The following is a 27,709-nucleotide window of genomic DNA, read 5'->3' on the forward strand; positions in this document are numbered from 1 at the left end:
TCCTTAATTAGATACTAGTACCCCATACTGATTAAATCCTACATTTTTTTCAGTTGAAATTGAAATGGAAAAGTGTAACTTCTGTTGTTAAGGCTACAGCTGCCACTGCTTCTGCAGTGTAGTGATTTGAAGTCAAATGTGGGTATAGTCTGTGCATCAGGCTGAGTGTTCTGAGAGACCCTCTGCCATTTGAAGATGTAACCTCAGTAGTGAAGACCTTACCTCCCTTTCTTGTGGCCAACTAGTCCCCCCAAAATTGGTGGTCCCATGTCTTCCAATGTCACTTAGAATCTATTTGCACCAAACTTTAGTGCTTTGAAAATCCCACTGACCTCAAAGCCTACCTCCTCGAGCTTGTCTCCAACTGTAGATACATGCATTATAGAGTCCATAATGGCATTTGCAAGGCATGTACCTTTCTTGGACACAGAGATTATGTGAAACAGTGCCACAGGGCAAGAGACTGGACTCTATGGGATGCTAATTATTTTTTGTATGTCCTACTTATTCTTCCTGTGGACAAGTTGTTTTAAAAATAAAAGCTACATTTGGTTACCACTCTGCTTGCCAGTCCCTGGGCTTGTTGCCTTCTTACTGATTGCTCTGGATACAAGCTTCTCTCAAGAACAGCTTCAGTTTCATAATGCCAGTCCAGTATATTTTTAATACCATGCTGTTACTGATACATTTTTCACATCAGGAAATGAAAATTATTTTGATAAGAGCAGTGCTGTTTTTAGCTGTAAGATAGGATTAGTCTGCTTTCTAATTCTTGTTTCTAAACAAAACCTGTGCCAACTGGAAATTGTCCAGTTGGTTGAAAAATGACATGGGAGCAGTTTGGTCAGGAATATTTGCTTTTCACCCTGGGGTTTCTTCCATCTGCCTAATAAAACAATTATATCACGGTACGATTGAAATTCTTTTGTCCATATCCTGTCTGGTAGTGGACAGTACTAGCAGCTGTGGAGGCAAAAAGAAACCATTCCTTATCTTTCTGCTGTTATGGACCTGAGGAGATTAAGGGGGAGTCTTATTAATATTTACAAATATCTAAATGGTGGGATGCCAAGAGGTTGGGGCATCCATTTTTTTCTATTGTATCTAGCAACAGGACAAGGGGTAATGGGATGAAGCTGGAACACAAAAAGTTCTACTTAAACATAAGAAAAAACCTATTTCACTGTTCAGGTGAGGGAGCAGTGGCACAGGCTGCCCAGGGAGGGTGTGGAGTCTCCTTCCTTGGAGGTCTTCAAGACCTGCCTGGACACACTCCTATGTGACCTTATCTAGGTGGACCTGCTTTTGCAAGGGAGTTGGACCAGATGATTTCTAAAGGTCCCTTCCAACGCCTACCAAGCTCTGTGGTACAGAGCTTGGGTCTGGCATCTTAGTAAGTCCTTCATGGGTGCTGGGCACTGGCTTACCAAGTCCACCCAAAACCTCTCTTCTGCCTTGCACAAGCCCATTTTCCTGACATGTGCTAAAGTATCGATTTCATTAATACTGTAACACTGTAGAGTTCTAGAGACTAATTAAGCATCATGGTTTATACTACAAATGAAAAAAAAAAAGCTGTTGCAGTTTTTTTAATTAGGCAAGTAGATTACTGTATGGCATTTCTTTGCTGTTTCCATATTTTTGCAGCTAAGGGTCCTGGAGTCTTCCTAAGACTCTGACCTCTGATGAGGGGGAAAACAGCCTCTCTAAGGATAGAAATATTTCAAACACCTTTTTTTTTTTCACTGAAGTTTATTTAAACTGGAAATAGATCCTAGAAAGAGTTTCCTATATGCCTATATTTGTTATGTATGTAAGCAGAAAGTTTCCTCAGTGTACACCTTTACTCCTTTCCAGCCCAAGGGTGATTTTTTTCTTAGCTTTTTTTCTCTCTCTTCCTTATATATTTATTTCTGTTACTTGTTTTTTTTTGTCTACCGTCATGCTTGAAGCACTGTTCACATGCAGTTAATGTGGGTTTGCTGCAGACTTCATTCAGTCTCCCAGTTGGAGATAGCATATTTTTGTCCTTGATGTATCTTTATCATACAGCGAGACTCCAGTCTCAGAGGCTGTCACTTCTCAGAGCTGTTCACATGTGCACAGACAACAGACCTGCTTGAGTAATCGCAAATGAAGCATTCGACGGCAGATGACAGATGGTCGAGCCAGACTGGCAAGAATAAGAAACAGTCAAAGAGTGCAACCAGAGCGTTAGACAATGGTCACAGCACTGCAGATTCTGTCTCTTACTATGGGCTGCAATGGAAGGGAGAGAGGCAAAGGGAGGATAGGACAAAACTCTTTGGGTTTTGTTTTGGTGCAAAGGAAGACTAATGCCTTAAGTGAAAACTGACTTCTACATTTTTGTCTCTGGGTAGATTTTCTTTGTATGTGAAGCTTCACTTCAGTAGAGATCTTTTTACTAATCTTCTGAGTATAGATGTTGATGGGTCAATACTTTTCCGTCATACCTTTTTTCAGCAGTTAAATAGCATTTAAGGAGGAACATGACATTAGATTGTCTTCTGTTTCTCTTAATTGTCCTTTTCTAATAGTAATTTTCAAAGCTGTCTGTGTCCTTTCTACATCCAGACAAGGCAAAGCTGTATGTTTAGTCATGTTAGTGCAGTTTTCAGTTGTTGGGGGAGAGGGAAAGGAAAGGCAAAAGCATTCCCTGTGACCATGATGAGAAACAGCTGAACTACTATAAATGTTGATCACTGTAGGCCAAATACTAAATCAGGAATGGGCAAAGCAAGCATTTTATTTGTTTAAACTGTCCCATGGCTTTTTCTTGTTTATTTTTCTAGTTTAACAGAGTTGACAGAGACAGGGAATGAACAGTATGTGTTTTATGGTTGTTTTACAACATTGCATTTCCAAGAGTATAAATAAAACAAATTTCCTCAGCTCTTCATGTTCTCTTTATTATATTTCCTTCTTGCATTTAGCATTCTGTACAGTGAGTTCCTGATTCTGCATGACTGACCACAACAGAGCTGCACCATAACACTTCACCAGGCTCCCTAACAGATTTTTAAGAGATTGAGCTTTCTAGATGCTCTGACCAGGTTTTTGTATGCTTGTAGATGTAAGATGCTCTTGAACAAGTTACGGAAACACTGATTCTACTCCCATGGTTGGCTGTGAGTGGCCACTGTGACTAGAAGCAAGTCTGTCCTTGCCTCAGTGCCACCACAGAGAAGAGGAGGGTGGTACAACTCCAGAGGGCTGAGGAGGATGAAACTCAAGTTGTCAAAGATTAGTGAAGAAACAGCGAAGATGGATATTTATATAGCTATTCTTAAAGTCCTTGAGTTTATACAGTTAGTATGAACTAGCAGCTTCTCATAATGCGTAATTTAGATCCTAGCTTCCTGCACAAGTTTGACTACCAGTCCCTTATTTACTTTTGTCCCTAGGTATTTAATTTATTTTAAATTTTTCAGGGTTTTTCCAGGAGTGTCATCTAACTATTCTTATGAGAGACACTGGCCTGTGTCTAGGTTAGCATTTCCAGTCTGACCTGGGGATTCTCATGGGGTGACTTTTCTCTTGAGCTTCATTAGCTGTGCTTTTTGTTCACATTACAGAGTAGTTCATGAACTGGATACTTTTCAGATGAAATTAATATAGAAGATACACTCCAGTAGTGTGCCTAATATGCTCCAACTGCTGATAGGCATTCAGTCCATGGCATCTGATCAGAAAGTCCTCAGCACCAACTGTTTTGCTGTAGAGATCTGCTCCTTATTGGTATAAACACAGCAGCTATTGGTAAAAAACTAATTAAGGATGCTTTTCTTTATTTATTTTGTTTGCTAAATTAAAATAATAGGAACTTTAGGAATTATTGAAACAGGCTAAACATAGACAGAGTAATTTGTTCCAAATTGATTGTTGGGCTTAAATGTTTGCAGCAACAAGACAAAATTGATTGCCAGTATTATACTGTGTATATTCTTAAATCCAATGCAGATATGCTCCTTGGAGTTGACTACACACATTTACTCAGTTATTGTTTTAATTCTTAAAAGAAGCAAAAGCCTTTTTTTTGGGACAGTCTGAATCTTTTCTCATGTCTTTAATAATAGTATTATTTTTATCATTCTCAAGCCAAAATATAAGGCTGCTATTTGGAAAGCAGAAATTGCATTAAATCCTTCACAAACTTGTTCTTGCTGATCTTTTTTTTTCAATGGCAAATATGACTGAAAAGGGGAGGGGGGAGGCAAAAAAAATATATACTCTCGAGTGATGTTGCATAAAATGGTAGCTAGCACAGGAATAAAAATTAGTTTCTCATGGAACAAAGAATGAAGTCTCTGCAGAACAGCCTCTATTACTGAGGCTGAAGTGAGCAGATCTTGTCATACAGTGTGCACTTGGCCACCAAGTTTGAAAGAGTACTTCCAGCATTTCAGGGAGCTAGAATGGCATCTGGAATTGGAGTACTTCAATATGGAGTGCTTAGAAAAGCTATTGCTGGTGATACAGTAAAATAGCAGTGTTTGTATAAAGAGGAAATGTAAAGTGAGGATTTTTCTTTTAGCTCAATCTTTGGGTGTGAAATTGAATTGAGAAGTCTCCAAACTATATTAAATCAGCCCCTTGGCATTGCCACAGGAACAATTTATTTCATCTTGAAGGAGCCTTTGGTTTCCAGATCAGTGGAGCTAAGCAGGAGGAATGTGCGTCACATTGAGGTAAACAGGGATGTGAGCTGGTTAAAAACAGAAAAGGCAATGCAGCAAAATTCTGTGCCCCTGACATTTGTCAGCCTCTTCTGAAATGTGATTGCCATTTCCATTAAGCTTTGGGGCAGATAGTATCTCTGTACCTTTTGTTGTGCTGATGAGTTGGAGGCTGAACATAAATTTATTTAGTTGAGCTGATTCTTCAAGAGGCAGGGGGTCTGTCTTGTTTTGTTCACCAGCAGCTTTGCAGTGCTCTCTGCAGTGCTATCATGCTTTGGTGGACTGTCCTCGTGCAGGACGACTGGTAATGAGGGATGGCTCTTACTGCCTCAGGCTTGGTGTGAGATGGAGCTGTCAAGCTTGTTTCAATTTTGTACTTACGTTTTGTCATCACAAGTTTTTATGAGGTGATGAATTACAACTCTCTTATACCTCATTGTGTAATGTCTGTTACACTTTCTGAAAGCCTCTCTCTGGAGCAAGGCTCTGGATCTGTAAGCTGGAAGCATTATATCAAAATATTTCTGCTGTCAGAATGATTCTGGCACAAAATGAAAGCGAAAACGTGGACACAGCCTGTGAGATCTAGAAGTTGCCTCCAAAGCAGCCTGAGTGGGTGCACAGATGTGCTTTGTGGGCAGCACGTGTTCTGGTTAGGGTTGGTTCGCTGCAAAGAGCGGAGCAACATGGTCACGCAGTGTCATGAGTGGAATACCAAATGTATGTTCTTTACATAGTGAAGCTTGAAGGTATTAGGATCTCCTTTAGCAGGATTGCAATAGTGCAAGCAAGTCAGGCTTGATTTAACCACGGAGAGCAAGATTGAATGCATTTTTTAACCTGCTGCTCTCAGAGTCCAACCTTGAAATTTATTTTGGCTTATATATGGTTTCCTCTTTGGCTCGTAATTTACCTGACCTTCACTCCTTAAAAACCACGGAAGGCCCAGCACGGAACAGCAAACTGTATGAACTGGGGTAGTAAACCTGGGTGCATGATTTTAGAAGAGGCTAGTCAGTGCTTTGTTTTATACAAGTAAACGAACCCAGGCTCTTTTCACCCCCATCTCAATGCTCTCATCTAACCTCAGGAAGAGATGGGCAGGACTTTGCACTGAGTTCCATGGTGAGATATTTTTAGACAGGGCGGTAACTAGCAGTCATTGCAGAGTACGTGGCAATTCTGGTTACCTGACAAAATACCCAGTGTCCCCTGGTTTTTACCCCCTTCAAAATATGTCACATGTAGAAATGTTACCATCTTAAAATGTACCCTGATGAATGACAGGTGGAAGGACACATATTTTCTACTGCATTTTTTTGTTGCTGTTTCCACCTGTGGGATGGTATGAGGGATTTCCTTTGCTAACAGAAGAAACTTTCTGCAAACCAACATTCAGACTGTAGTACTCAGTCTGAATATTTTATTCAAATAATGGCTTAGTAAGGAGGTATTAGGAAGCTTCCACACTCCTGACTACGGTTACCCTCAGTGAAAAGTAAAATAATAAGCTAGGGCCTGAAGACCTGTGCCTTGAAGTGATGTTTGAGTGATAAACCTGTATTTTAATACTCCTAGCATAAGGATAAGAACACGGGAGGTATTTATTGATCATCATCATAATTAGTTTCAAATATTTTGTCCCTTTCCAGCACTCCCAGAATTTTAATTGAAAATTCATAGAGCTTTTTCAGATGCACTTCCAAAGTTTCCTGGGCCATTTTACCTTCTAGAAGCAGGTAATCTGAGCATTGATCAGGCTGCTGTTTACACTGGATGCTTGCAGAAGTTCTTGCCATTTAAGGAATTTTCACCTGCTAGTTTTATCAAGCTGCTTGCTTGTTTTCTGTGGCTCATGAGATAATTGTTAAAAGCAGTTGAGGTGAACCCAAATCTGCAAAGTTCTGATAAGACATATCAGAACCCCTTTTTCTTTTTTTTTCTTTTTTTTTCCAGACCACAGAAATGCATAGTGCTGTCCTGTCATCTTTCCTTCCTATCCTTTTCATGACAGTCATTAGCCTTTTTGCTACTTCCTGGACAATGACATTTTGAAATTGTATGGGTCTAATGGTAAATAACCTCCTCAATTTGAGTCCAAATCTTTTAATACACAGTCTTTAATACTGATGCTATTTCATTTGAATGTTCCCATTCCTTTCACATCATTTACTGACTTCCGTATTCTTAGATGAAGCAGGAAACACATTGTCACATCATACCTTAGTTTCTGTTTCCCAAGGGAAGATCATCTACCTTTACTTCCAGAGACAGGCTCACCTCTGATCATCCTTGCAGGCTTCTTCTATTGTTCTTGAAGTTTGCTTCCATCTTCCTTAATCCTGCATGAGAAGAGCCATACACAAAATCCAGACTAGGTCGTTGCAGTACCCTTCATGTGGCATGAACTGTGCCAATCCTGACATTACAGCTGATATTTTCTAGGTTTCTATATTACTGTTTTTTAAATGTGTAGCAGATTAATGATTTCTTTATTCCCTTTAGAATTAAACTGTGTGCCCATCCTCTTTGTTATAAATGAGGATTTATTCTGTCGGTAGAATTTTTTATCATAGAATCATTTAGGTTGGAAAAGACCTTTAAGATCATTCAGGTCAACATTTAACCTGACTCTTCCAAGTCCACCACTAAACCATGTCTCTCAGCACCTCATCTACATGTCTTTTAAATACCTCCAGGAATGGTGATGCCACCACTTCCCTGGGCAGCCTCTTTCAAAACTGGACAGCGCTTTGGGGGAAGAAATTCTTTCCACTCTCCAATCTAAACCTCCCCTGGTGCAACTGGAGGCTGTTTGTTCTTGTCTTATGCCTTGTTACCTCAGAGAAGAGACCAATCCCAACCTCACCACAAACTATTTTCAGGTATTTTCAGAAGAGACAGCTCTGGCACAAGCTGCCCAGCGAGACTGTGGAGTCTCATTCTTGGGAGGTTTTCAAAACCACTGGGACAGATTCCTTTGTGCATCCTGATTGAGGGGAACCTGCTTGAGCAGATGGTTGGACTGGATGATCTCTAGAGGTCTCTTCCAACCCCCACCATTCTATAATTCTGTGATTCTTTATTTTATAGGTAGTTCCTTAGATTATCTTTTATCTAAATGACCAGGAAAGATTAAAGTGGGAAAAATACTTGCTTTATGTGCAAAACTATGAAAAAGGATTAGTCTAAAGTTTTAAATCACAGCCATCTCCTAAACCAAGTGTGTAACAAGGGTGATAATGTGTGTAAACACACTGAATAATAGAATGTAATTTGTGTTCTGAGTTCTAGGGCTCTAATCCAGAGCTCACTGATGTCTGTGAAAAGATTTCCATGGATTTGAATTAGGCCTTGGCTTTTGTCCTGAATGAACACAATACCAGTAGTGCTCTTTATGAAAGAAATGTTTTCAAATAAATCACAGGAACTTGCTGTGTTGGAATGCAATTCACTTGCTAATTCAGGCAGTCATGTTTTACAACACAGCTAGTGTGGATACTTTGTCATAGTCTCTCACATGAACTAACCACATTCAATCTTAAAAAAAAATCATTTACTGCTGCTGTTGTAATTGGAAGGTTGTTTCTGCATCATTACTCTGATGTTTGAAACCTTCTTTAAGTTCTAGCTTAAACCTATTTATGCCTATAGTCTCCACTTGTTTTATACCAGCACAGTCTTCTAATCTTCATCTTTATACAGTTCTGGTAAACTACTGATGGCTGTCCCATCTCTTCTCATTCTTTGCTTTGCTAAAGAAGCCATTATTTTCATTTCTTACTCAGTAAATTATTCATTCGCTGTAACCCTTATCTGAATCAACTCAAGTTTGGCTTAATCCATCTGAGATACAGGCAACAATCTCCACATCTTTAATGAGGTATAATAATGGTCTGTAAAATGTTGTTAATACTTTCCTTGCTTTCCTGGAAATACTTTTCCAGATATGCCCAGTATTTTGTTTGCCTCCTTGTGACTGCATTTCAGTGATTACTTTTAGCGTGTAATTTACCAGGATCTTGGCTTCCATGTGAGCTCCTGTTTAGAAGCAGAAGTAGATTTTAGCCCAGGAGTGTATAGCTTTGCCCTTCTACTCTGTGGCTTTTAACTTGTGTCTGTTACTCCAGTTCTCATTTTTTCCTTGACTGGTGCTCTGTTTGTCCTCTGCATTGGCTGTCATAAATGATAACAATCAAGTGTGAGTAATCAGCAGCTGTAATTAGTATGTTCCTATTTTGTGCTAATTTTGTTCATTAAAAAGAAAAGAACTTTAGAAACTGACAGAGGTGGTGGATGGTGGATGATGGGAACTAACAGGAAAGAACTGGGGAAAGGTGCCCCATGTTAGGCAAAGGAGCAGTGAGATAAAGAGAGCGTGCGGAGCCCACGATGGAAAACTGAGAGCTTCTGCGGTGTCGGTCAAGTGAAAGCTGTTTACAAGTGCCAGAACATTAATTAGGTCTCACAGAGACATACTTGGGATGGATGGAGACATGCTAAAATCCCAGAAACAAATGCATCGCTCATGACTTTTCTGCATTTTGACTTACAATTTAAGAGTACACTGCTGCTTAACTTGAGGTGTTCCTGTTTTGTTTTTTTCAGAAGTTTTCAAAGTTTGAAGATTTATTTTCTAAAAGCAATTTAAAATACTGAATCCTAAAAGCGCTTTAAAACTCCTGAATTGGAAGGATTATGAGTCTTGAATAATTTATCCACAAAACTTGAAAGGAATGGGAGTTGCTTAGGTCTTTAAAATGTATATGATATGCTTTTTTAGAGTGGAAGGACTCTGAAAAACTTTTATCCGGACAAGTACATTCAGCAGATATTAGAAGTCACGGGCAACAGCAATTAAAGCATAAGGCATTAATATCAAGCTGGGAGGAGTTAGGATGGCTCAAGATGCAGCTGAGGGCCATTAACTGCAATTGATGATTAATGACCTCTGCTGAGGTCATTGTTATTATCAGCTGAAAATGTAGAAAAATTAAGCTGTATGCATCTGTTTAACAGGAGATGCAGTTTCAGTCGGTGCAGTGGATGTGTCCCCACGGTGCACAGACTATCCTGTACTAATATCAAATTGAGGACTTCATTTCCCTCCTACCCCCAGCATTTTTAGGAGTGTTAATCAAAGCTGGATTTCTAAAGCTGCACCAGTATCAAATTGAAAAGTAAGCAGAATGAAGTCCATAGCACTTCAGTGTTCTCCTGGTATTATATTTGGCATCCAGTACTTAATCAGCTTTATTTAGAGATACTCCCATCTGTCCCACTCGGTGTGTCTCAGTATTGTCCAGAAATGTACCCAGAACATCCCCTGTGCTCGCTGTTCTTGGACCTGCATTTGAATCTTGCCCTTCCCCTCTTCTTTTGCATTATGCCCCTAACCAAGATCTAGGTTCCATATTGTCACACACAGTGCAGAAGGACAGGCATGCAGGAGGCAAGAAAACAGTGCTATGTCATTGCAGGGAGAATCTTTTTCCTAATAAGCAGTCAGTTGTAATAGATATTCACTTCCCAGATAAGTGTCCAGACAAGTCAATGCCTGGTTTCTTCCACAGCTGGTGAAATGGTATTTTTTAATACTATGAATAGTTTCATTGTTGACTTGTATGGAAACTGAGAGCTACCTCAAGGGACTAGGAAATGTTCAACTTACTGCCTATTTCTGTGTATGTGACTTCTGTTATAATACCTTGATCACCTCATAAATATGTATGTATAGACATAAAAATATAAATGTCATGGTATCTCTCATACATGTATTTAAATTTGTTTACTTCAAGGTGCTTTTTTAAACAAACTGAAGAAATCTAAAATGGGTGATATAGGTAACATAAAGAAATAAAAATCAGTCACTATTAGCTTTTATTTAGATTATATACAGTACTGCACATTTCACAGAATCACAGAATCTCAAGGGCTGGAAGGGACCTCGAAAGATCATCTGGTCCAACCCCCCTGCCAGAGCAGGACCACCTAGAGTAGGTCACACAGGAGCTCGTCCAGGTGGATTTTGAGTGCGAAGTAAGTCCTTCTTGACACTGGTCCCCTGCCCCTCTCTCTCCTGTTCCCCAGCCTTCTTCCCCTGCTCATTGTGAAGGCTGTAGCATCAAAATTCCAAGCAGGACGGGACTGAGATGACTGCTGCATTTGGCTGACCTTTATACAAATGTCACTGGAGGCAGACTTCTGTGCAGGGAAATGGAGTTTTGTAAAACTATGAGCAAAGCAGTTAAAAACCAGAACTCAGGTGTGAAATGTTGACAATTTGAATGTTAGCTGGTATGACTAGACCTGCTTGTGCAAACCCTTTCGCATCAGACTGTTTTGTGGGAATGCTGCTTGCATGTATTCACCCTCAGCCAAACCAATGAACTCTCATTTTGGTTTGGTTTTTTTTTTTTTTTCCCTCCTCCAAAGTATCTCTTGTGGTGAGAAGAGGGAGGTGACTGAGGTCAGGCGAAGTGAAATGAAAATCATGAAAGCTTAATAGACCATGGGGAAGTTCCTTTGAATGGATGCTAGAGATGGAATATCAGTTCTGGGGAAGAAGACCACAGAGTTGGCAAGGAATGAAAGGAGCTCTGGTACATGCGTGTTAGTGTTCCATATGCCTTGCCATGAAGCTAGTCTGTTTTCCTGTTTATCTCTTTGACAAATGCCTCCTGCTGAGTGGGCACTCCCACAGTGCTGTTAGTGTTCCCTGATCCAGCTTTACTCTGCTTCAGGATATGTTTTTTTTCTAGGAAGTTCTGGATTCTTTGTCTTGCATGTAAGATCAACAGATGAGAACTGAAATACTGATGAGATGTCATAAATTGCATTTTCTGTTTCACGTTCTACAGCTTCTACCAGCAGGAATGAGAAATTGTTTTCCTGGATTAGAAGAAATTGTATTTTAAAGCATGTAAAAACATGAGAGAAAATGTCACTTTAATGTAATTTTACAAACCTCTCCACCTGACATAATAGCCCTCAGCACATGAAATGGTGTGACAGATCATCTCAAACACTTGTTTTTCTCAGGATAAAGAACTTTTAAAAGAAGGGGCTCTGCTCTGTTTGGTTCTTCATCTTCTAAGACTTCACATCTTGGTTGCAGTAGTTAAAATGCTAGGGCTAAACTATGTGACACTCTCTGGATGGCAGTCTGAAGCCTGAGTGAACACAAAGGTTAGGCTAAATGCTAGCTGCTCCCTCTCAGTCTTACTTTTTATGCATCCGTGCTTGTGTGAAGCAAAAGACCTATGCAAATGTGTCAGAATTTATTGAAGGACTTGGGTTTTATTTGATGATGTGAAACTAGTCCTCCGTGTGTGCATAGTTTACAGAGAGTGTTGTACACTTCAGACCCTTCTTTTACAGTGTTAAAATATCCATATTTGTGTCGTGTGCTTTTGAACGTGGAGTTCTATAGCCAAACATCTTGAAGCCTGAAATTTGCCTTTGGGACAGGTCACTGTTTGCAGTTATTTCATGTTTTTGTCTGCTGCTACAGGAACTCTCAAGGAATGATTGTCCGTCTGTGTTTAAATGACAAAGCAACCAGAAAAAACATATCATGCAATACAAAACAACCCTGCAGTCATTTGGAGTCAGTTTTGTCTGCTAACTCCCTTGTAATGCAGCACCATGTTTGCTTGTGCAGATGAGACCACAGCTGTCTGGTATTTTCAGTCATATGACTTTTCAGCTGCATTTCATATGTCACTGTCGAAGTTTTGCTCAGCTTTTATGAGAAGTTCAATAGCTGCTGGGTTCTCTGTTGGAAGACTCCTTCCCCCAAACATTTTGCAGAGTTCAGTACTTCCAGACCAGTGCTTTCCTTAAGTTTCTTTTCACAGAGCCCTTGTTAGTTTGTGGACATCCACACTCAAAGGCCACAGGCTGAAACCTCTTGGTTAAAGAGTTGTCATCAAGTTTCAGATTATCCTTTGACATAGACTGATGAGACAGAACACAAAGTTAACCTTCAGCTTTTTCATTTGCAGGAAAAATTTGAAGGCTTGTTCCGTGCCTATGACGACTGTGTGACATTCCAGCTGTTCAAAAGCTTCAGACGCGTGCGAATAAATTTCAGTAGTCCCAAATCAGCTGCTCGTGCTAGAATAGAGCTACACGAAACACAATTTAGAGGGAAGAAGTTAAAGCTGTATTTTGCACAGGTAATGAAATCTGTTATCTGCTTTTATGTTAGTGCGTAGCTTTTATAGAAATGCTGCACAGTAACATTGAATAAAAACCATAAAAGTTTCTTTCATGCCCTGTCTTACTTCTAAAAGGTTACTTGAACATCATGTTGCCTGAGCTGTATGTGTCCAGCAGGTCTGCAGTAAATTTAAAGGATTGCTTAGGACCCAAGTTGCTAATTGACCACACAGAGGTTACACAGCTTAGAACTGATTTATGCCATTGAGCATTGTCTGTGGGTAACTCTATAAACTAACAGCAGGAAAAATGATAAAGTATCATAAGTTCATAAAGAACGCAGGGGAAAAGAATAGCCCCAGCCTGGGAGCATAAGGGATTATATCCATCTGTTGGAAGTGTCAGGTGGGGATTTAAATTCTTCTTCTTCAAGGGTGAGAGAACCCCGATGTCCTGTACCCTGGGTGACTCCTAGGCCCCAGCCAGGATTCAGAATGGTGAGGGAGGTTGAGAACCCAACCACCACCTCTTCCAAATATATTTTAATAAGCTGCTGTGATTTTTGGGATACACACGAGTGCTTACAAGCAATGTGAATGTGCTTTCAGCTGCCAGATTGGTCCTTCAGAGGCCTTAGGTTAAAGGGCAGGCTCATTTAAAGGTATCAGTCAACCTTTAGAGGCAGTTAAATTTTGAGCCATTTGAGCCCATGCAGAAGAACCAACTCAGGAAGACGGGAAACTACAGTTGTGAAAAAAAACCCACTATACTTACTGGTTAGATGAGTATAGAAGATCTTACAGTTGGATTTAGGTGTTGACAGTCTACCTCAATCCCATTTTATATCCCTTAATCTCCTGGATCTGACTCTGGATTTTTTTTCTGAAAGGTTTCAAAGCTTGCTGTTAAGCAGATCTGAGAATCATTACACTCTAAGTGCAGAATCAAGAAGTTAATAGGAATTTTGGGATTACACAAGAAAAAGGAAAAAATGTGCAGAATAGTGATTAGCCACTATATCTAAGCTGATTTCCTGCAAAGCCATTTAGGGATCTGCACTATACTCTCCAGTACATGCAGTCTTAAAAGAGCTTATTAGTTGTGTCCAGTGAATGAATATGTGGAAGCAGCACCATGCCCCGCGCAGTGTATGTTTACATGGGCCTGAGCCACATTGAATAAGCACGTCCAGAAGTAGAAGTTCTGGGGAACGTGGCATTTAGAGGCCTAAACTGGCTCTTTGCAAAACCCATTCCAGATGTAGCAGATTCTGTCTCAGACTTGCTGGCATGCACTTTCTGTTTATTGCTTCTGAGCTGTTTGTACACTTGCTCAGGTATGGCTGTAGCATAATTCATCTATGTTGAGACTTCTTTATTATATCAGATTAAAAAGCAGAAATTAAAACTGAGTGATTTAGGATGGAAATAAAATGAGAACAGTTAGTTGCAAATGACTAAGGAACATGAAAGATTATCTCTTCAACTAAAGAAATAAAATCTTTAGAAACTTTTCCAAAGTTACTGATAAGGCCTTGGTGCAGGAGTTACTGGTTTCTTGTCTAATGTTGTTTTTTACTTAGGAGTTTAGGGCAATGAATCACAGTAATATCTTTTCAGCCTCAAAAATCTTTGAATTAGCAGCAGTGGATACCAAAGCTTTGCATTTATCCTCAGAGGACATCTACAGCAGGCACAAACATTGCAGCTTTGCTCATGTAACAGTCCCCCACAATGTATTTACTGTAGGGGAACCGTCTATAAGGTTGAGATGAAATCCATCTCCAGTTCTTCTCTGATGAGACTGATGCTGAATCCCCACCTGGGTGTCACTTGGTATTAGAAGGGTATGATTTGAGTAATCATTCCATTTACCCATCATAAACTCGACAATGTATTTGTTGTGCTTTAAAGATTCAGACCTCTGAGACAGACGGAGACAAGCTTCATTTGGCACCACCACAGCCTGCAAAACAGTTTCTCATCTCGCCTCCAGCCTCCCCACCTGTAGGGTGGCAACCAATAGATGATGCAACACCTGTCATCAACTATGACCTCCTTTACGCAGTGTCTAAGCTAGGACCAGGTGAGTTTGTGGTCCTTGTGTGAAAATGTTTCAGAAAAAATAGATAAGAAATATCACCATAGAGAATAACTGCAGAGGAACTGGGGTAAAGCCTGTGAGTTACATTAAAGCTTTGGATTTAAGTTGATGCTTGTTAACTGGTTCTTTGCTCAAGAACGTACCATATGTACATACAGGATTATATCTTATCGGCAGCTTGTGAGTGCTCTTTGATTGAACAGCAGGTCAAAGCTTGTTTGCACAATTCATTATGCTTGGATTTGTGCCTCGGTGAGATCACTGCATCTCCCCATAATGGAGAATTTCAGGTTAACAAGTTTGTTGAGAGAGAACTACCATCCTGGCAGAATGTTTCTGTTGGGACTGCACATTTTCTGTTGAAAACTGTAGACAGAAGAAATGGCATAGAGTTGTAGCCTCCATCAAAAATAGAGTATGTGTCAGTGACTGATGCATGTCTTCCCATCTTTAGCCAGGAACTGAAGCTTGGGGGCATTTTCAGAACAATGCTTTCCCTAACAAAATGCTCTTCTCATGAAACCAAAACTTTTCATGGGAAGAGTTTACTTTTGATTTAAGTCATCTTTACAAGTAGTTTTCTTTCAATGCTGTTAAAGCATCCTCTCTTAAAATTTTCAAAATGAGAAAGATTCCAGTTAAGCCTTAATTTACATTTGTAAGCCGTAAGCAAAATAGCTGGCGAAATTATTTTCATATTGGAATACAACACTTCAGATCCAATCTAATAACAATTGGGGGTGTGAGCTCATGAAAATTTATCAGAGTTTATTTTTGAAATTCTTGTGAGATGAGAGATTTTTTTTTCTCCCCAGCTATATTGAAGATGCTGCTTTCTTGTTCTGAGACTAGCTTCCACTTGCAGATATCTTATCACTGGGGCTTTTGTGTAACTACACCAAAGTAACCCAGAGCTGACGTGCGTGGGGTGCAGGAAGAGATGCTTCATGATTCACAAGGTTTTGGGGATTATCTTATATCTTTTTCACATAGGGTCTCTCACAGCAGGAAAATATATATCAGCCAAACACTACTGTGACCTCATCTAGGTGGTCCTGCTTTAGCAGGGGGGTTGGACTAGATGATCTCTATAAAGGTCCTTTTCAACTCTACCATTCTGTGATTCTATGATTCTAACAGCAGAGATGCTCGTGTTTTATTCCCCTTCAGCAGGAATGCCCATCCAGGAGGGCTGTCAGGTGTAATGCTTGGTACTGTATTGCATATTATGGTTTTTAGAATTGATGCTTTGCTTCTAAACTGCTGAATAAAAGAAAAACAAAAACCTTCCTTTTTTTTTTTTTCCCTTTGATGCAGCAGAGTTATAAATGGAAACATGTAAACGAATTCCCTAGCTAGCTGGGTAATAAATCAATTCCTGTTCTAGAGCAGTGGAATGTGAAATATCACTCATTGTCCCCCGCTCTGGGACAGCTTTGCGTGAAGGTCATATTCACCCGTGTTTAAGGAGCCTGCAGGGAGCAATATGAAAAGTCATTCTGTGCTCTCTTTTTTCTATTTTTAGCACTTGTTAGAGAAATCAATTTTAGTTAACTGCAGTGGTGATTTTAAAATAGTGTTGCAGTTCTCAGTTGTGCTTTTATTATGTTCAGAATTTCATTGAAGAAAAACAAATCCCACCAAATTCCTTTCTCAGTATCACTCAGCAGAACATCCTGCTGTCCATCAAACAACACTGTCAGCCTCAGCAAAATTTGCACAATTGAAAATAGAACTCTGGCTTATCAGCTGTAGAAAAATACTCACTGGCACTGTTGTTTGCTCTGAATGTTAAAGCCTCATTTCTGTGTCTTCAGCCTGTGAGGAGTCTTTGCTACATTAAATACACTAATTTGGCAAGATTAATATCCAAGGACCAAGAAAACTCATGTGAGTGTGTAAGTAGTGAACCATTTCTTTGTATGTCTTTGGTACCAAAATGAGTCTTACTGACCTGCTTCGCTTTGGAATGTAAGACACACCATTTGGGCACAGGCCCATGCTACTTTCCCATTCCATGAGTACAGGTCCTCTCCTTTCTCAGTACACTGCCATAATCCTCATAGCCACAAAGTCAGAGACTGAAACTGTCCCTGGGCACAAGGGCTGGGAGATTTGCTCCAGAGCAAGGCACATAGGCAGGAAGGCAGTTAACAGAGCTGCCGTGTGTGTGTGGTTTAAGCTCTGATCATGAGCAAGAATCAAGGATGAGATAGCTGCACAGTAGCATTACCATTTCTTCATGAGTAATTAAGTGTATGAACATACTCCTAGCTGGACAAAAGTGCCTCATTAAACAAGAGATGCACCACTTAGTACTGATTCACAAAGGGACAGAAAATCATGTGCCATTATTTTTAATCCTGAAGTATTGTTGAGAATTGCCTCTGTGCTGCTCTTGTGGTCATCTTTGTGACCTCACCTGAGGCTGTGAATTTGTGTTTGCTTGTGGTTCCTGTGGTTGCAAAAGGTGGTGCCAAGTGGCATAAAAACAGCCAGGGCCTTGGTGGAGCAGTCAAACTTCCAATCCCAATTTTTTTCCTATGTGAAGCAAATTAATAGAGGAGTGTCACTGCTGTTCTCAGAGGATTGTTAGGAGCATTTTCTGACAAATCTCAATGGCAGAGGTGCCACAGCTTAATTCTTCTCTGCATTATATCCTGAAGGCAGAGTTTAGGTGTTTGAGCACATTTGATGAATTCTGTGATATCTTTCTGAGTAAATTTATGTGATTTTCCATTGTTTTAGTGGCTTATGTGAATATTTAAACACATTATTAATGGATAGAGGATAGCCCAAAGACTGCTGGAGGAGAAAATCACCTGTCCCCAAGAATCCTTTGGCTTAGCCTGTAAGATTTCTCCAGGCAAGACAGAGAAGCCAGAGCAGTTCAGTAAAGTAGGGCTGAGAATGCAAAGGAGGCAGCATCAGAGATATGTGTATGAGATAACTGGATAAACACTCGCATGATATTAACTACAGAGTTGGTGAGTCTTTACTACATATGACTGGACTGGCTACTCTCAGCTTGGGACACCCTATGTCCCAAACATTTTTTTTTGTGCTGGATGTGTTGTTTAAGAGGAAGAGAAAAAAAAAAAAACCCATAGAAAAACAGTATCTATATCTATCTGTATCTATTGGCTTTTTATTTTGTACTTATTACCTTAGTATTTTTCCACAAACAACATTAATATTTAGGAACAAGATACAGCGTTATAAAAGCCCCATAGTTGCTGTTGTCCTGTTCCTGGCTCAGCCAGAAAAGGGTTTTCTGAGCCACAGTTCTGTGGGCATGAATAATCATGAGTACAGAACTGATTCTGCAGCTCATCTATGCTCAGAAATAACTGTATGCCTTAAACTAATTTATGAGTGCATCGCATTTTGATTTGCCAAGTGACATTAATTGCTGTTGCAGTTAGTTGTGCCAGAGGCATCTGCATATTTTTTCCTCACATCCACTGTTCTTTTTCAGCAGAGGAGAGTCTTTCTGGGAAGGATTTGAACAGTAAAAGAACGTGGCATTTGAACTGGGCTTATTACCTTTTAAGAAGGCAGTGGATGTGATTTGCTTGGTGGTGCTGGTGTACAAGGAGAGGGCCCGGCGGTTTGTGTGCAGCTCTGCAGAGCTGCTGGGAGCTGACAGTGACCAACGGAGCCTTCAGTGCTGGTTGGCAGCATTGACGTCAGCCTAGAGCTGAGAAATTAGCTGAAGCCCGCAGGGAAAACAGGCACAGAAAAACCATATAATTTCTCAATGCAGCACAACCAAGCTATTTCCTTATATATATATATATTTTTAGCCTATCAGTGAGACCTGTAGTGCTTTGCTCAATTTGGATTCAGAGCAAAGGTTGCCAAAAATAGAGCAGCTAAATGTCAACATTAATGGTATCACAGCAGTAAAATATTTTTCACAGCAAGGTGCCTGACTTATAACTATTATTCACTAGCTGCCTCCTGTTTTTTAGGCAAAAATGCGGCATGTCCTCTAGTCTCAAGCTACCTGGTCTCATCTGGGCCAGGAATTTGTCAGCAGAAATGCCACACGAGCACAGTCCCAGAACTGCCTGTGCTAATGCAGGCCCAAGCTTAGGACCCCCTTCCTCACCTGAATTACTTTGACACAATAAATAAATAAATATTACTAATGAATAAATATCCAAATTAGAAACAGGAGCAAACAGAAGTGCTTTGGTGTAGGGGACTACCACTTCATTGCACAGTGCCCAGCACTGCTGGTTTCTGCCTGCAATGCAGGCCCTTGGGAGCAGCTGCACCACAAACACAGATCAGCTAGACATGGTGGCACCTCACCACCCGCAGCTCAGGATATTTTGCAAGCAATATGCAGTGGTTCTGGAATAGTCTTCCAAAAAAAAGTATCCAAGCTATCAGGTGTGTGTGTGGTGACTGTAAGCCTCTTTTAACTGCAGCTTGTGCGTTTTGTAGGTGAGGGTGATGCTGAATAGCCCAAAGTTGGGCAGCGCATTGTCTGGAGTGGCTTCTAGATCTGCTGAGAGTAGGTGCTTGTCACTTCTGAAAGACCAAGCCATCCTGTCAGCAATGTCACTGTTGGGACCTTTCTTTTTTCTTTACAGTCTTAATTCCTTGCAATTTAATATCCAATACCTACTTACATCTTGTGTGGAATCCAAAACACACTTGGTGCCAACAGTCCAAATGCAGGACTGCAAGTCCTTTACTTGATCCTGATGTTCCTTTGTTGGCTTGGGGACTCTGGCATGTAACCACCTAAGCTATGTTCACCTTCCTCACAGGAGTGCTAGGGAGACACTTAAATAAGGAATGATACAGTTAGAAAATCAAATGTACTGTTTAAGCATTTAGCCTGCTAGTGAGCATTTATAGACAAAATTTGTTACAGCCCCAGCTGAAGAGCTCAAAATCTGTCTGGAGCAGAGAGATGTATTTTTCAATTTGTGGAGCAGTTGGACCAAATGTTGTCTGTCTGGAGGCAACAAGTTGTAGAAGCAAATGGACTTTAATGTGACTGGAGCCATACTGGACTGAAAGAAACCAACTAAAAGGAATAGCTCCAAGCCAAAGTGTGAGGTGACTTCAGACCAAACTTGAGATGGGTTGGATTTCAATCCTTCTTCCTAACCATAGTAATGTGTCTTCTGCCTCTTCTTCGTACTTTTTTTTTTTTTTAACCAGTGTTGTTGGCCACCAATATTGGTGCAAAACACTATTACAGACACCAGGGTATTTTATTATGCCTTACGGAGCAGTGATCACTGCCTCTGGGGGCAAGATTCCCAGAATCTCTTGTGTCAGCTGGTGCAATCCTTGCCCAGATACAGCTGTGCTTGCCCTTGACTGTATTTAGGAGCAGCAGACAGTCATCTGCCCTCTCTAGGTGCAGGGGCATTATTCGCAGTCCAAGGATGTCATGGTCTGTGCTGCTCCTGAGACCGTTATCTTTTGATCTAATTATTTTTTCACTTCTTCCAGGAGAGAAATACGAGCTGCATGCAGGAACAGAGTCCACTCCCAGTGTGGTAGTGCACGTCTGCGACAGCGACATGGAAGAAGATGAGGACCCAAAGAATTCTCCAAAGCCAAAAATCATTCAAACTCGACGCCCTGGTCTGCCACCTCCTGTTTCTAACTGAGCCTCTCGCAGAAGCAGTGCTTCTCTCCTCCAGCACAGCTCTTGGGTTTTGTTTGCTTTGTTTTGTTGAAAGGCAGCCATTGCCTTTTGAGAGCCGGGACATTAAACTCATTGAAATCCCTTCACAGTAATCAAGCCTATGTAATAAAGGGCTAGGAAAAAGATCTTTGTATATATAACCATATCACACACCAAGTAATAGGTTTGTCTGGAAAGGACAAAACAATGCTGAAGAAACAAAGGAGGGTTTCCATCTGAGGATTTTTTTCACAGCTGTAATTTGCATGCTGAAACACCACTACCAGAGAGATCATTGGAGTGGGCAGTTAGGCCAATATCAAGTTTGATGTTCAGACTCCCACAATACTTGCTACTGCCTTTCATCAAACGGCCTGCTCCTCTGTCCGCCTCAGTTCCCCAGCAGACCTCAGGCTTTATTTTTTTTTAAGGTGGGGTATGTGTGTTGTTTTTAACTCTACTAGCAGCTTAGTGGCCTTTTCACCCCCCTGGAATTTCCTGGAAGGAATACTGCCTTTGCCACGTTTTTAAAACGGCAGAAAAACACCCTTTTCCACCAACAGCTGTAGAGGACGCTGGTCCTTCATGGCAGCAGGGATACGAGACAGAGCTCTGTGGGCTGAGGGGAGAGGCGGCAGTTTGCTGGAGGGCCTAGTGTCTTTCAGTCATTCCCTCTGAGGAGGAGGGAGCCAGAATATCAATAGAGATTGTCATTTTATCTTCCATAAAGGCATGAGTGGTGCTTCTTTCTGAGTTTGAGGAAGAAGGAGAGGCTGTGTGCTCATTTAAGATGGGATTCCTTGCTCTGCCATAGTTGTTAGTTCTAGTAATGATACATACTGGATGCTTTCCTAGTGGTGTGTTGAATAGCCCTGAAACTGTTAGTGATTACTCATTTACTTGTACATCTCTACTATTCAGACCTTTTCCTTCCCCACTTCCTATGCTTTAAGCCCTTTTTGAGCTGTGTGCAGTTTGGGTTTGTGGAGGTGAGGAGACCTTAGTTGGTGGGTTTTTTGTTGTTGTTTTTCTCTTTTTTTGGTTTTTTTTTTTTTTTTTTTAGGCCAAAGAAAACAGGACCATAATTACACACTTGAAATTAGACTGCATGCAACTGATTCCCCCTTTTCACTCTGTCTTGCATGTTTCTTTCACTTGCAATGTACGCTGAGTTACAAAAACCATTCTGTGTTTTCATCATGGCTGAGAGCAGACAGATACTGGAGACCTTCCATGACAATTTCTGGTTTTTATGCATACTTGTCATTTTGAGAACATATTTTCTAGTCATTTGAGCTCAGATTTTGCATATATTTAAGCATGCGCTTAATTTATGCACATGAGTAGTTCCACTGAAATGAATACTGCAGAAAACTGAGCATATGTGTAAGATACAGTGGGATTTTTAAGCTAATTAGCTGCAGCTGTACTCCCCAAAGTGACTATAAAATAAATGGCACCAGGAGATTCCACGGTTTAAATTCCTTGATGAGTTAAAATAAGTAAATACATCTGGGAAGCTCATTCTAGGATGGAAAAAGTCAGCTTAGGTTCTGTAATCAAGATTTTTTTCATAAAACCTAATGATCTGGCTTCTGGAGGGAGGATTTCATTCCGTCCTTAATTAGCAGTGAGGCTAAGAGCTTCAGCAGAGTCAGATCCCCCTTTCTTTCCGGGAAGAAAAACGTGTTGCTCCATCAGGGAGGACAGGAGATGCCATTCTCAACACATGTAGTGAGGACCTTCTGAGAATAAGGACTTGACATTCCCATGTAGTTCATGCTCTGCCCACCACAGCCCCCTGATATTCCTGCAGAGATGTAGTGCCTTACTTAGCATAGATCTATAAAGTGATACTTGTAACTGCATTATGGACGTCATCTTGTGTGCATTACGCTAATAGAGGCACGTAAAATACAGCAGAGACTAAACAGGAAAAGGGGCTTTTTAGTATCCCCATGATATCTGTGTAAAGTTGTCTTAAAGTAACTCCTCAGAGGTTTCATTTCAGTTATTTTTTCAGTGACACATTTAGAATTTATTGACATAAACATATTGCCTCACTACCCTGGGACTATAACCTAATGTTCCTGTTGAAAACCCCATCCCAGGCCACCTACAACATTTCAGGGATAACAGCACTGTCTTTCTTAAGAACATACAGAACACAAAGGTCTGTGGGGTTCACACCAGTATGAACAGGGACAGTAAGATTTAAACACCTAAGATTATTTTGTTGATATATGCTGTATGGAAGAAATTGCTGACCCCATCCTCTGATGGTGTAAGTGATCAGAGATCATCTCCAGTCACAGTTGATGCTCTACAGTTTTTTTACATGCAGAAGTGTTGGACGCCCAATCTAGTCCTTGTGTCCAGGTTCTCAAACTTTGGGGAGACTCAGTTCTGAATTAGAGACTTTGGCCTCAAATGATGTAAGACTTTACTGCAAATTAAAGGATCGGATCCCAAATGTTCTTTCATCAAAGTGCATTTTCAGGCAGATACAACCAGGCCCCATTCAAGGACTACTATTTGTCTTGATAAAATGATGTAGTACTACCCAGGAGGGCCTGGAATGGGGCTCATTTTAAAGCACAGAAACACAGCTGCAGACCTGAAAACTGAAAGAAACCTGTCATAACTGAGGTCAAAGCTTCTCTATCACCTTTATATGATAAAATGATTGTCATCATAGAAAAACATTTCAGGTATTACGAAATAATGTCCATGTCATAAAAGTGACTCTTGAGAGAAGCTGGTATTTTGCTAAAGGATGGTCCTTGCTGGGCACATGGGAAAGGCTTCTTTCCAAAAAGACCAGCTGACCAGGAGAGTAATGGTCCAGTTCAATTCAGTCATTCCCCAGCAGAGCACAGACTTACTTCAGAGGGAGCTCTCTTTGGTGGAGCATCTGTGAGTGCAGGCCCTTTGACTGGCACTTTTCACAAGGCGTCCACAGTCCAACAGCAGATTAATAATCTAGTTGTGTCATATTACTAGAAACAAGGGTGAAATCTCCATGTTAGGTTATGGCTTCTGATGCACAGAAACAAAGCCGATGTCCTTTAGATTTCCTTTGCTAAGCAGGAGCCTGTGGGAGCAGCTGGCAGAGATGCCTGCGGGCACTCTGTGGAGTGCATGTTGCTTCTGCTTGGAAATTCAAGGAGGAAATCATGGGAATGCGGTTGCTGTTTCTGTTGCCTGCTGTCTCCTCATCCTTTCTGACCTCTTCAGATAGAAAATCAAAATTGTAATGACTTCCTAAGTACAGTTACAAAGGATAAAACCGTTTGCAATGCAGGGAGAAAGGTTATTTTGGAACCCATTACTGTAAAGTGCTTTAGGTTATAAAAATGTGCCCCATGGATAAATTATTTATTTGAGCCTAAATTGAGTGGGAGGAGCGGGTTAGGTTTATTTTGGTCTTTTTTCACCCCGCTTCCCATTCAGCAAAAAAGCTTTCCACCAAAGAAAGACTGTGCAGAGGAGCGGACTGAACCATCCGTGAGGTGTGATTACAGGGGTACAGGGGTCTGAGTACTCGCTGCGACATCATGGTGAACATTTCCATGTTGTACATACTTTTGAAATATTCTGTTTAGTCATTTTGTAGGAGTATTGAAAAGCTACTGGCTAATGGATCACTTTTACACTTGTACAATTCAGAGCTTAGTTTAAAAGAAAGACAAAATAAATATGGCAAACAGTATTATTGTGTTCTGCTTGCGTTGCCATTTCGGAAAGCAACATTTGAAGAGTTAAACTGTGTTAGTAAGCTGACTGGAGGGATACACACAGCTGCTCTACAGACTGGCAGAACTGAAAATGCTGTGACGTAGGCTGAATTCTGTTTCAGTAGAAATAAGTATGGGGGGGTAATAGGCCTCTTGTTGGCACAGCGTGCCACTTTGCTGCGGTTTTAGGGAGTCATATGGACCTTCAGTGGTTTGAGGTGGATTTGGGTGAGTGGACCCAGAAAAAGAAGGCAGCAGACAGCTCCTCAGTGAGCAAACACCCACCCCTGAGAGCTGGTGTGGTTCTCACTGTGTGTTTATAGTAGTGGGTGAATCCAGTGGACATGAGTGCCCAAGTAAGGAACATGGCATCCAGTTACCATCCTGACTGGGAAAAACGTTCTATTCAGTATTACAAACATTGAAATTACTTGTCTGTAGTCATGAGTGTCAGTTTGTACCAGGTCTTGCAAAGGACTGGAAACCAGGAGATGAGTTTGGTGGTTAACTGTTTTGTGAAATTCTTGTATTTGATTGCTCAGACCTGCAGTTGGAAAGACTGCAGGTTCATTTTTTTTCTGGGTGCCTGGCATGAAAGACTTAGTTTCTCAAAGAATGATAGTTCATGGTTCTGAAGATTAGATCCATTTAAGAAGTGTGGTTGGAAGTGTAAGCTCTGGGCTTACTGATCGCTTTTAAACAGACAAGACTTAACCTATGTGATTCTGTGATTAGAAAAAGTAGTCACAGTCATCTTCTTGAGGAGCATGTTCGAGGTGAAAGGCACTATAGGAGGCCTCATTTATTCTTCAGTGTTGAGCAACAGGTGAGCTTTTCCCAGCTCTGGTGAGGTCGTCCATCTGAGTTGCCTGCCTGCCAACTGTGGCTCTCCCATCCTGCTTGGCACTGGACACCAAGAAGTACACTTGAAGGCCTGAGCTGCAGGAAGCAGAGAGCTGTGTGTCCCAGAGCACCTCCAGCCACTCCGCAGGTGAGGAGATGGCTGCTCACGGGGAGCTTCAGTACACAGTCTGTGTGTGCAAATAGACAAGACTGATGCATCCTTGGGCATTTGTGCATGCAAGTGATGATATGTCACTTAATCCTGCATGATACTGAGTAAGAGGAGCTAAAATAAGTACTTGTCCCAGCCGCAGCAGGAGCCTGAGGCTTCCACAGCTCCTCAGGCTCTGTACTTCATTCTGACAGCCCAGCCAATGCTGTTCCTTGCACAGCATGAGGGTGTTTGTCCTAAAGAGTTACAGCAAAGCCGTGATTTACCAAGGACGTGTTGGAAAGTGCAGAGTGGGCTCCAGCTCTGCAGCTGGGTCTGTAGTTACCAATTTATTCCCTGATGATGGGCCAACACTTTAAAATGGAATTATCAACTTGCAGGGATCGGGTCCTTTGGCATCTAACTGCTGTTCATCTGTAGTCACTTCGGTGGTGCCACAGACGAGAAAACTGGAACATTGTGCTTGAAGTGAGGGCAGTACCCATCATGGATCTGGGGAGCTGGAACAAGCTTTCTATGGAAGAGGGGATTTAAGTAGGTTATTGTGGATATCTTGATTAATGTTACAGTGCTTTCAGATCACATCCCGCAAAGAACCTTCACTGCATTCATTTTGGTTCCTTCTTTAATGGTAGACATTTTACCACTAATCTTTTAGCCACTGAAGACTTTCTCTGACCTATTAGTATGGATTGAAGACCTTTGTCTTTCCTTGATCACACTCTGCCTAAGAAACAATATTTAGTTCTGTTTTACCAAAAAAGCAAAACCAGGTGTGGATTAAAGTCCCAGACAGACCTTCGCTTATACTCATCCTCATACAATGCTCTCAAATAACTATGCTAGCAGAAAACCCCAAACAAAAAACTCCCCAACCACTACTTTCCCTGTTTTAGCACATCTTCTAGGGGTAGTACAGCAGTTTTCAAATATTCCTCTTAAAAGGAGATGTTTTTCTAACGTGAGCTGTGCTCTTTTCTAAAATACACGTAGACTGCGGCATTCAGGGGTAAGTTACGAGGGAGGAAGTGTTGTAAAAGCTCTTTCCCGTATGTCTGTTTGAAGCCTCGAGCATTTGCTTGGGCTTGAAGGGAGGAAAGCTCACACTGGTAGAGGCAGAAGAGCAGCTGCACTTCCAACAGAAGGGCAAAGGCCCTGACTGCCCCCACTGCAGAGAAGTGCTCAGAAAGCACTAAAAAAAAATAGCCTTAATTTGTCTCTTAATTTGTTCAGTTGTTACACAGAGATTCTGGGGCTACAGTAAGAGTCAAACAGGGATCCTTTTCAAGGAGAGTTGTGTATCTGTGCAGTTAGTGAGGTTCTTGCTGGAGCGAGGCTGTGAAGTGTGAGCAGCCTCCGAGTTCATGAAAAATGAAGATATTCAGAACCTTAAGAGACTTTGGGGTTTAAATCCATGTAATGGAGAGCTGTGTTGTGATGGTTTCATTCCCTGTCCTGGAGCCAGGGGCTTCTTCACTCACCTGTGTAAGAGTATCCAGCAAGAAGGATTAAACTTCTCTTATTTTCTACAGCAGAAAAATCAGCCTTGTTTTAACAAATTATTGTAACTGATCATTTATCTAGTATGAGAAAGTTGTGTCTGCAGTAGTGTCACACCAGATGTGTTCTCTTCACTCTTTGGTTAATGAAGATAAATGTTTTGAATCCATTTTAGAGCAGAGTTCCTGTTCAGAAACTTCTGAAAGAAATGCCATCTGTAAAGACTGACAGATCTTTCTGTGTCAGTTTGGTGAGTTGTCCTACTGTGGGTAGCTGCAGAAATATTTCCTGTACGTTGTTGTAGATTTAAAAACATTTACTCATGTTTCCATTCAAGTGTCTGCATTTCTGACACAGATGTGACATATCTGTATATATTATAGATCAATACTATTTTTAACCACATATTTTGTACAAATATTCACATTAGCTCTGTACTTCGGTGAAAATCTATTATGGTATTAAACATTTTGGTGGAATTAGCAAACTCCTTGTCCATGTTTTCATTTTCTAACAGTTTTGAGCTGCCGAGCCCCCCCTTAAATCCGAGACAATCGCTTCCAGCTATTTACATTAGTGCCTTAAATCCATATGCACCTATACCCTCTAGTGACAAGCCCCGGCCACTGCAGGACCATGCAGGTCACCGCTTGCTTCCCCAGACCTCTGGATATGAGTGAAGAGAAGACAAAATTTAGCTTGAACCAACGATAAATGTGAGTACTATTTTTCCTAGTAACTATGAGCTTGAGACAGCACATGGCGTTGAAGGGCACCCAGCTAGAGATTTCAATACACACGGGCTATTTTTCTAATAGCTTTTTCTTCTTTT

The 27,709-nt window shown here is 40.9% G+C and overlaps 1 protein-coding gene across 4 annotated transcripts in view; it reads left to right on the top strand.

Moving 5' to 3' along the window:
- Positions 1-27,364, top strand: part of RCAN2 (regulator of calcineurin 2) — an 88,472-nt gene extending 61,108 nt beyond the window's left edge. For all 4 annotated transcript variants that reach the window (XM_061990094.1, XM_061990093.1, XM_061990092.1 and 1 more), the window contains 3 exons: positions 12,707-12,880; positions 14,777-14,948; positions 20,448-27,364. In XM_061990094.1, coding sequence (XP_061846078.1) covers positions 12,707-12,880; positions 14,777-14,948; positions 20,448-20,608 — 507 coding nt within the window. In that variant the 3' untranslated portion in view covers positions 20,609-27,364. The remainder of the gene's footprint in view (positions 1-12,706; positions 12,881-14,776; positions 14,949-20,447) is intronic.
- Positions 27,365-27,709: the final 345 nt, after the last annotated feature.

Source organism: Colius striatus, chromosome 2 (assembly GCF_028858725.1).
Source record: "Colius striatus isolate bColStr4 chromosome 2, bColStr4.1.hap1, whole genome shotgun sequence".
Taxonomy (NCBI): Eukaryota; Metazoa; Chordata; class Aves; order Coliiformes; family Coliidae; genus Colius; species Colius striatus.